We start from the raw sequence: 9,968 nt of genomic DNA on the forward strand, positions 1-9,968 counted from the left end.
CTGGTGACACCTGGCGGATTTCACGGGGACTGCCATGGCGCCTATGGGACACAGTCCAGCCCTGACAGCCAACAGGCTCAGAAGCCTCATCTAGCGGTGGCCGGGAAGACAGACACCAGCACCCAAGGGTACTGACTTCCATCCACCCCAGGCTTCTTCCATTCCATGCCCCAGCCTCCCTCGCCTGTCTGCACCTGGTGGCCTGTTCTGTCTGTCCCTCCAGTGCACCTGGTGACCTGTTCCGTCTGTCCCTCCAGAGTGCCTGCTGCCCCGCAGGCTCCTCCAGGCTGAGTTCAGGGCCCTGCTCTCTAGTGGCCAGAGCCGGCTTCACCTAAGCTCCAGGGGCTTTCCAGGAAAAGTGTCCCTCGGAAAGGGTGTGGCCTTTACACTGCTCCCAACAGCACCCTAGAAATGGTTTGGCCTTTTCCCTCCCCTGAGCTCCACAGAGAACACAGACAGCAAAGGATACATTCCCCATCATCCAGAAATGGGTTTGATTCTCAGCCGAGGGGCAGCAGGACTGGTAGAGACTGTCAGTCCACATGGCTGCCTGTACCGCGCTCCCATGCTTGTTGGGGGGTGGGAGGGATGGTGGGGGCTGGCTGTCCACAGGCTGGGCATGACAGGGAGGCTCGCTGGAGGTGGCGCACTTTCGAGGGGCAATGTCAGGGGACAGCTTCCTCTTGTTGGGCCACAAGACTCCACAAGGACAGCATGGTGACTGATTCCCAAAGCTAGAGATGAGGGGGTTAGCCACGTGTAGGTGTCTATATATATGTGTGTGTGTGTGTGTATTTATAGATATTTATGGAACAGGGCAGGGCATACCACAGATGGTGACTGATTCCCAAAGCTAGAGATGAGGGGGTTAGCCACGTGTAGGTGTCTATATATGTGTGTGTGTGTGTGTGTATTTATAGATATTTATGGAACAGGGCAGGGCATACCACAGAGGGACACAAATTTTCAGCAATGGTCACACCTGGATGTGTCAGCTCACCACTACAACAGACTCAGTCACAGATGAAGGGGGCTGGCTTTGGGGCTGGGGAGCCACTGTCAAGTCACAGGACATCCACCCAGCAGGCTTGGAAAGGGAGGCCTCCGAGAAGAGGAGGATCTGTTTAAAGGTCGAAGTGGGGTCTGGGGCTCTCAGGTCCGGATGAGCTTGCCTGACCCGATCAGCTGGCAGTTGGAGAGAAGCAGAGAGAAAACAGGAGAGAGAAAAGTGAGCAGAGAGCTGGTGAGGCAAGCGCAGAGCACGGGCGTGCTGCGGCAGCTGTGGGAGGGCCAGGGAGGGGAGGGCGCAGGTGCAGGTGTGGCAAGGTTCCTGGAAAAGAGGGGCTGTAAGGGAAAGGGGAGGAAGAAGAAGGGAGGAACTGGAGCTTCACAGGTAGTGCCTGGGGGCTGTGGCAGCCCTCCCCAGCCCCCACACACTGGCCTGACCCATAGTACCCAGGAGGTGCACCCCAGTTCAGACCAATGCTCAGCCCCCTCGGGGTTCCCCCTTCTCTGGTCACCCTCCCTTCCAACCCACTGGCCCAGGGCCACCTCTCACCTTGGGGAGCCCCACCCAACAGCCACCAGGCCTGATACAGAAGGAACATTGCTTGACTCAGGATGATGAAATAAAAGGGATGGATGACTGGGGTGAGTGCCAGAGGCCCCTCTGGGTGGTCAGAAAGCCCGGGACCCTGGGTAAGACAGGGAGGGCATATGCCACTGGCCATAGACTTGTAAGTCTTAGAGGCGAGCCACAGCTGGTTGCAGGGGGCTGCACGTTCCATAGGTGAGGCTGGGCCCTTCCTGCTGGGAAATCAGAAGAGGGAGAGTCCATGGCAGGGGAGGCTGGTGGGCTCGCTAGGCGGAGCTCAGCTGGGCCAGCAGGCACTGTGATCCCCTTGGCTGAATAGCACAGGCAACCCCTAGGAGCAACAGGCCAAGGTGCGTGAGCCCGCTGGCTGGCAGGAGTGCTTCAGCGGGGGCCAGAGACCCTGCCTTCAGTCACAGGCTAGCAGCTATGATGGTACCTGGGAGGGAGCGAAGGGGGCTGTGTGTTCCTGCCTGGCCTGTGAGGTGTCGTGGGATGACCATGTGTATGAGACTCTCAAGATTTTACCCTAGATCGCCACTGGATTGCCGACAGACAGAGGACTATCTATATCTATAGGTGACTATCACCCCTGCTCTGCAGTGGATTCAGCTCTCTACACTCCCAGGCTGGGAGCTGGATACTCTGCCCTGGCAGCATGGCTCAGACTGCATGACAGGTACGTTGTGCCCGGGATGACGTTCCTGGGCCTCTGGCCACCTCAGAGTCCAGCCCCACACACAACACCCTCCAAGTTCCCAGCCCCTACACCATAAACCACGAGCTCTCTGCCCTCTGTGACAACTTCAGAGAGCACCCACGTCTGCCACCTTGGGCATGGAGCCTTTTCCAAGAGCCCACAGGCTCAGCCATAGAGTCTGGGGGGCTTTGGGGCTGTAGGGGCCAGCCCTGGTACCTGCGTCCGGCTGGGACACTCTGCACCTGCAGCCAGGAGTCATCCATGGACCCCCGTGGGCATGCTGATGGTGTTCGTGTTGATGTCGCCAATGATGCTGGGCACCTCCCTCAGCACGTGGTGTGTGCACAGCATCTCATTGCACCACTGTGCCTGCTGTGCCACCTCCTCCATCAGCATGTTCTTGTCCCCACGCGAGTACATGTTGGACAGCAGCTCCGAAAAGATGAACTCCTTGGTCTAAGAGTTGGCAAAGAGGGAAGGAGGTTGGGACCTGATGCCTGTGCCAACCTGGCCACCACGCGTGAGCCTGCTGGGACTGTGTGCTGGACTTGGAACCCCAAGTATTGCTTTTCAGATGTGGCTTCTACACCACTTAGACTCGAAGACCTGCCTCCCTACCACCTTTTCTCACTCAGATAAGGAAACTGAGGTCCAGAGGAAAAGTCACCTGTCCAAGGTCACAGATCTGGGAGGGGACCCAGGACCTATCATGCCACCAGAACACCTGTCTACTCAGTTTTTAATTTTTGGAGACAGGATCTCACTCTGTTGCCAGGCTGAAGTACAGTAGGCGAGATCCCTGCTCACTGTAGCCTCAACCTCCTGGGCTAAAAGTGATCCTCCAACATTGGCTTGTTGAGTGGCTAGGACTATGGGCACATGCCACCACCAGACCCAGCTATTTTTTAAATGTTTTTATAGAGACCGGGTCTCACTATGTTGCCCAGGCTGGTCTGAAACTCCTGGGCTCAAGCGATCCTTCTGCCTTGGCCTCCCAAAGTACTGGGATTACAGGCATGTGCCACTGTGCCCAGGCCCATATTATAGTTCTATGGGACAGCTCTGGTCTGGACCGTGCCCCTGTCCCTGGACCTGGTCTCATAGGGCTGGTTGGCACCTCCTCCAGGCCAACACAGTCACCTGCATCCCCAGTGCCACAGGAGCCCCCTGCCCCTATGAGGCGGTGCATGCATGTTGTTGATCATGAGGTGCATGGTGGTTTTGGGCATGAGACCAACCAGGAGGTCCCACACAGTCTTGTTGACAATGGCCACATAGGAGTCCACCAGGCTCTGGGTGGTCTCCATTTGCCACTCCAGCTGTGTGTCCATGGAGTGCATGAAACTGTCGGAGCCATTATCCTTGGTCTTGCTAGCCTGTCATGGAAAACACAAGGTCATCAGGGTGGGCAGGCCATGCAGTCAGGTTCCAGGCATCCCCAGGATCTCAGCCCCTCCAAGGGTACCTGTAACATTGAGGCACAGGGAGAAGCAACTGGCCAGAACACACACCCAGCTCTCCACACACTCTAGAGGGTTTCAGGTCTCTGCCTCTCAGGACCCCAGAAGCCCCTGATCAAGCCTCATCTTAGTTCTGACTCAAGTACCCAGAATTTGCCTCCATCTCCCAATCCAGAAATTGGAAAAGAACATCTCCAGGTCCCTTGCTTGAAGACCTGGCCAGAGCTGGTGCCAGGCTACAGATGCCTGGAAGGAGGTGAGAAGGACATACTCAATTTCCCCTTGCCCTGGGAGGCCCACACACCAACATTGCCACCACCACTGCCCCCAAGGAGCACAGCCAAAGTAGACACATGCAGGAAAAGGGGAAGTGTTGAGTGAACCCGGGATGATGCACCCCAACTTTAATCTGTTGATGAAATCAATTTGCTAATATTTTGTGGAAGATTTTTGCATCAATATTCATCAGTGATATTGGCCTGTAGTTCTCTGTTTTGGATGTATCTTTGGTTTTGTTATCAGAGTAATACTAGCCTTGTAGAATGAGTTTGTAATCATTTGGGTAAGGTCTCTATTTTTGGAATAGTTTGGCTGGATATGTCCACAGATTTATCCATTTTTAGTAGTAGGTTTTCCTATTTCTTTGCATACAGTTTTTTTTTTGTTGTTTTTTTTTGTTTTTTGTTTTTCTTGAGATAGAATCTTGCTCTGTCACCCAGGCTGGAGTGCAGTGGCATGATCTCAGCTCACTGCAACCTCCGCCTGCTGGGTTCAAGCGATTCTCCTGCCTCAGCCTCCCAAGTAGCTGGGATTACAGGTGTGTGCCACCACGCCTGGCTAATTTTTTTGTATTTTAGTAGAGATGGGTTTCACCATGTTGGTCAGGCTGGTCTCAAACTCCTGACCTTGTGATTCACCCATCTCAGCCTCCCAAAGTGCTGGGATTACAGGCGTGAGACACCGCACCCAGCCTTGCATACAGTTGCTTGTAATAGCCACTAGTGATCCTCTGAATACTTGTGGTATCAGTTGTAATATTTCCTTTTTCATCTTTGATTTTATTCACTTGAGTCTTCTTTTTTTCTTAGTTTTAGTTAGGCTTAAAGTTTGTCAACATTGTTTATCTTTTCCAGAAACCAACTTTTCATTTCATTTCATTGATGCTTTTTATTGTTTTCTACATTTCAATTCCATTTATTTCTGCTGTGATCTTTATTATTTCTTTTCTTCTGCGCATTTTGGGTTTGGTTTGCTCTTGCTTTTCTATTTCTTCAAGATACATTGTTAAGTTGTTTATTTGATGCTTTTCTACTTTTTAAAGTAGGTGTTTACAGCCATAAACTTCCCTCTTAGTATTGCTTTTGTCATATCCCATAAGTTCTGGCATGTTCTGTTTCCATTATCATTTAAGAAATGTTTCCATTTCCTTCTTGATTTCTTCATTGACCCACTGGTCATTCCAGGGCATATTACTTAATCTCCATTTGTTTTTATAGTTTCCAACATTTCTCTTGTTACTAATTTCTACTTTTATTCCATTGTGATCAAAGAAGATGTTTGATATTATTTCATTTTTTCTAATGTTTTAAGATGTGTCCTGTGACCTAAAATATGGTCTATCCTTGAGAATGATCCATGTGCTAAGGAAAAAAATGTGTATTCTGTAGCCCAAGGGAGAAGACACCCGCCCCTTCTCTGCTGCAACACACAGCGCTCTGCTCAGGGATGCGGCAGTGGTGTGCTGTTGTTACACAAGGGGCTCTGTTTCAGGGAGGGATCAGAGTCTGTTCTGTAGTGTTTGACATTTTCTGTGGTGCAAATATTCCATGGCTGATTTCAAGCTGCCACCGTCTTCTCAGTCTGGGCTTGTTTGTACCCACCCTTGGGAAGGCTTTCCAGGTATTTGAAAGGATGTGGGTGTTGTGATCTAAACTGTATCTTTCTTAGGGGACACTCCAAGCCCAGTTATGCTATGGTTCTGGCAGACTCATAGAGGAACTGCCTTGGTGGTCTTGGATAAGATCTGGAAGAATTTTCTGAGCTACCAGGCAGTAGAAACTTTTATTCTCTACCTGTAGTTTCTCTCCCAAAAAAGTCTCTGTCTCTGTCTCTCTCTCTTGAGCCACTTGGAGCTGGGGGTGGGCTGACACAACATCCCTATGGCCACCACTACTGGGACTGCACTGGGTCAAACCTAAAGCCAGCAAAGCACCGGGTCTCACTCAAAGCCCACTGTCAACACTACCTGGCTATTGCCTATGTTCACTCGAGGCCCTGGGGCCCTACAGTCAGCAGGTGGCAAAGCCAGCCAGACTTGTGTCTTTCTCTTCAGGGCAACGAGTTCCCTCAGGCCCTGCTGGGTCCAGAGATGCTGTCTGGGAGCCAGAGACTGGAGTAAAAAACCGTAGAAATTTACCTGGTGCTTTATTCTAAGGCGGCTGAGCTGACACTGAAACCATGAGACAAAGTCCTTCCCACTCTGCCTTTCCCTTTCCACAGGCAGAGGAGCCTCACCCTGTGGCCACCACCACAGGCCCACAGGGAGTGCTGCCAGGCTACTGTTGATGTTTACTTGGGGCCCAAGGGCTCTTAAGTCACTGTGGTGAATGCTTCCAGGCCTGGGACTCACCCTTCAGGGCAGTGGGCTCCCCTGTGGCCCAGGGCAGGTCCAGAAATGCTGTTTAAGAGCCAAGGCCTAGAATCAGTGGCCACAAGAGCCCATTTGGTGCTCTCTACCCCATTGTGGCCAGGCAGGTACCTAAGCTGCAAGATAAAGTCCCTTTTAGCTTTCCCTCTGCTTTTCTCAAGCAGAAGAAATCTCTCACCTTAACCATAGCTGGGAATGTGCTGGGTCTCCCCTGAAGCCGGCATGTCTCAGAGCCTTACTCCAGGCCCATTGCATACTACCTGGGTATCACTGTTGGTTATTCAGGGCCCAAGGCTCTTGAGTCAGCAGGTGATGAATCCTGTCAGGACTCGGTTCTTTCCTTTAGAGCAGCAGATTCCCTTCTAGCCCAGGGTGTATCTAGAAAGGTAATTCAGGAGCCAGGTCCTGGAATGGGGGCCTCTCAACTCTGACAGGTGCTCTTTCCTACTGTGGCTGAGCTGCTATCCAAGATGTAAGACAAAGTCCTCTTTACTCTTCCCCTTCCTCTCCTCAAGCAAAAGGAAGGAGTCACTTTAGTTAGTGCAAAGCTGTGTTGCCTGGGGTTGGGGGAGGGGTTGTGCAAACACTCCTTTGGCTGCCCTGGCTGGTGTCTCTCTAGGTCTTGTGTCCCCTGAGTCCACTGGCTCTCAGTCCAGTATGGCATTAGGACTTGCCTAGAAGTTGAAGTCCTTATGGTCTAGACTGCCTTTCAAGTTTATTTAGGGCCCCAGAGCATAATAGCCTGCTATGCCAAAGCTTGTCAAAACCCAAGCCTCAAGCCTTCTAACTACTGGGATGGGTTAACCCCTCTGGGTAAGGCTGGTCTAAATGCTCCCTCCATGGGCAGGTGAGTTCCACCTGGTTTTGCTTTCTCCTGTGACAGAGCAGCACTGAGTTCAGTGCAAAGTCCCACAGTTGCTGCCTTCTCCCTCTCCCAGGTGCACAGATTCTCAGCACCACAACGGCCACTGCTGGGGGAGGGGGAGGGGTGACATTGGTGTTTCAAGACTGGTTCTCCTACCCTTTTCAGTGCCTCTTTCAGCGACATGAAGTTAAACCCAGGTACTGTGAGTCCTCGCCTGATTTTTGGTTCTTATGAAGATGGTTTTCTGGTGGAGACGGTTGTTACATTTTATTTTCCTGCAGGGGGACTGATTGGTAGAGACTACTATTCAGCCATCTTGCTCTGCCCCTCCCCACTTACTTCACTTTAATTACTTCCTAGGAGCCCTGTTTTCAAATACAATTACATAGGGGGTTAGGGCTCCAACATAAGAATTTTGGGGAGACACAATCCAGTCTATAGCATTTGGACTCGGGGAGAGGGAGGAAGAGAACATGCACAGGAAGTTCACAGTGTAAGCAACAGTATGGAGGTGGGAAAGTTCCGCTCAAGGATAGGAAAAATTGATCCAATTAGGCAGGACCCACAGGGAGATGTGGTGGGGTGGTGAGAGGTGGGCCACATCAAAAGAACCTTGAATGCCAGGCTGAGGTGGGACACATTTCCTGTTGTGTAGAAGGTGCCATAGGGTGGTGAGAGGTGGGCCACATCAGAAAGAACCTTGAATGCCAAGCTGAGGTGGGAGGCATTTCCTGTTGTGTAGAAGGTGCCATGAGGTGGTGGGGAGGGTAACATGATGAAAGGATATTTGGGAGGATGGATCTGGCATCAGTGATGGGTAGGGGTAAGGACTGAACAAAGCTGGAGGCCAGGAAGCTGCACACGTGGCCCAGAGTTCAGGCTTAGGCTGTTCAAAGGTAGTTTCCACACTGAGTTCCCATGTGGATCCAAGCATGCAGGGGGTAGATGATTTGGAAAAGCAAAACCATTCTCTTCCCATCACCACACAGTTTCCCAGCTGAGTTCATCACCAGAGCCTTACAAATCAGACAGTTGACCTGCCCCAAACTCTGTCCCTAGAAGCTGTGACCCAGAGGGAGCTCTTTTCCAGCTGTAGCCCAGGGACACTGCAGCCTGAGCAGGACTGCACCTGTTCCCTCCCAGGAGCCTCATCTCTGTCTGGCCTGGCTTTGGCTCAAATGCCCTCAGCTTTGGCTTCAAAATCTGTTGGGTCAGATTCATGAGAGATCTGGCCTTCTTTGGTTTAGGGATTTTTAAATAATTTTTTTCAGCCGGTGGTAGATGAGCTCTGCTTGCTTACCTCTAAGAATTGGCTGGAACTCACAGAAAGCTGTTATACTCATAGTTATGGCTTGATTACATGGAAAGGATAAAAATTAAAATCAGCCAGGGGAAGAAAGGCGTAGGGCTGAGTCCAAGAGGACACCAGTCATGGAGTGTCCATTATCCCTTCCCCATGCAGTCAGAGTGCATTACCCTCCCGGCTTTGCTATGTGCCAATACACATGGAGTATTCCCAGCCAATAAGTTTCCCTCAAGCCTCGGTGTTCAGAATTTTTACTGGAACTTCATCACAGAGGCATGCTTGATTGTCCACATGGCTGCTCTCAGTTTCTAGTCTCCAGTCCTTCCAAGGATGACTTAAAACACAGACTCTAAATCACATAGTCACTTTTCCTGCCCTGGCTAGTCCCCACCCTAAATCTTATTATTAGTCTATCCATCATGACCCAAGATCCCCAGGCAAAGATATTCCTATCAGGTATTACATGTTAGAAATCACCTTCCAGGAGTCTAGGACAAAGGCCAGACCTCTTTTTGGTCAAGGTTAATTTTTTTCTTTCTTTTTTTCTTCTTAACTATACGACATGCCATCATTCTGTTATTCAACCTTTCTGTTTTATCTTCAAAATAACCCTAATTGGTGGGTAAGGATGTTTACTATTATAAATGAGATCTTGAAAGAAAAGATACTTGTGCAAAGTTGCACAGTCTATCTTTGACTCGTGGTGCATACTCTTTCCACTCTCTGAGAACCCTGAGTCCTGTGAAGAAGATGAAAGGCAGGTGTGTACATGTGTGTGTGCACATGTGCGTTGGTGTGTGTAAATGCATATCTAATAAGTATGTGTAGATATGTGTATGTCTCTGTATGTATATTTGTGTATACATGTGGATGTCTGAGTGTCTATATGCATGTTTATGTGTATGTGTGTGTGTGTGTGTACACATGCTCAGGGGAAAGGTTAAAGAGAAAATTGGCCAGGCGTGGTGGTCATGCCTGTAATCCCAACATTTTGGAAGGCTAAGGTGAGTGGACTGCCTGAAGTCAGGAGTTTGAGACCATTCTGGCCAACATGGTGAAACTCCATCTCTACTAAAAATGCAAAAAAATTATCCATATGTGGTGGTGTGCATCTGTAAGCCCAACTACTCAGGATTGCTTGAACCAGGGAGGTGAAGGTTGCAGTAGCCAAGATCACACCACTGCACTCCACCCTGGGCGACAGAGTGAGATTCCATCTCAAAAACAAAAACAAAAACAAAAAAAAGAGGAGAGAGAGAGAAAATCAGCAGTGTCCAGTGGTGCACACCTGTAATGCCAGCTACACAGGAGGCGGACGGGGGAGGATCACTTGAGCCTGGGAGTTTGAGAGAGAGAGAGAAAATTTCAATAACCTTCTTGCAGTTAGAAGGAAAAACCT

At 50.4% G+C, this 9,968-nt stretch overlaps 1 protein-coding gene across 1 annotated transcript in view; it reads right to left on the reverse strand.

The window, feature by feature from the left end:
* Positions 1 to 991: 991 nt before the first annotated feature.
* Positions 992 to 9,968, reverse strand: part of LOC105505207 — a 32,182-nt gene continuing 23,205 nt past the window's right edge. Inside the window, exons 2-5 of the mRNA XM_011933007.1 lie at positions 3,463 to 3,667; positions 2,653 to 2,747; positions 1,559 to 1,694; positions 992 to 1,344 (exon numbers count right to left, since the gene is read on the reverse strand). Of these exons, the coding sequence (XP_011788397.1) occupies positions 992 to 1,344; positions 1,559 to 1,694; positions 2,653 to 2,747; positions 3,463 to 3,667 (789 nt within the window). The remainder of the gene's footprint in view (positions 1,345 to 1,558; positions 1,695 to 2,652; positions 2,748 to 3,462; positions 3,668 to 9,968) is intronic.

The sequence above is a fragment of the Colobus angolensis genome, unplaced genomic scaffold, assembly GCF_000951035.1.
Source record: "Colobus angolensis palliatus isolate OR3802 unplaced genomic scaffold, Cang.pa_1.0 Scaffold99, whole genome shotgun sequence".
Lineage (NCBI taxonomy): Eukaryota > Metazoa > Chordata > Mammalia > Primates > Cercopithecidae > Colobus > Colobus angolensis.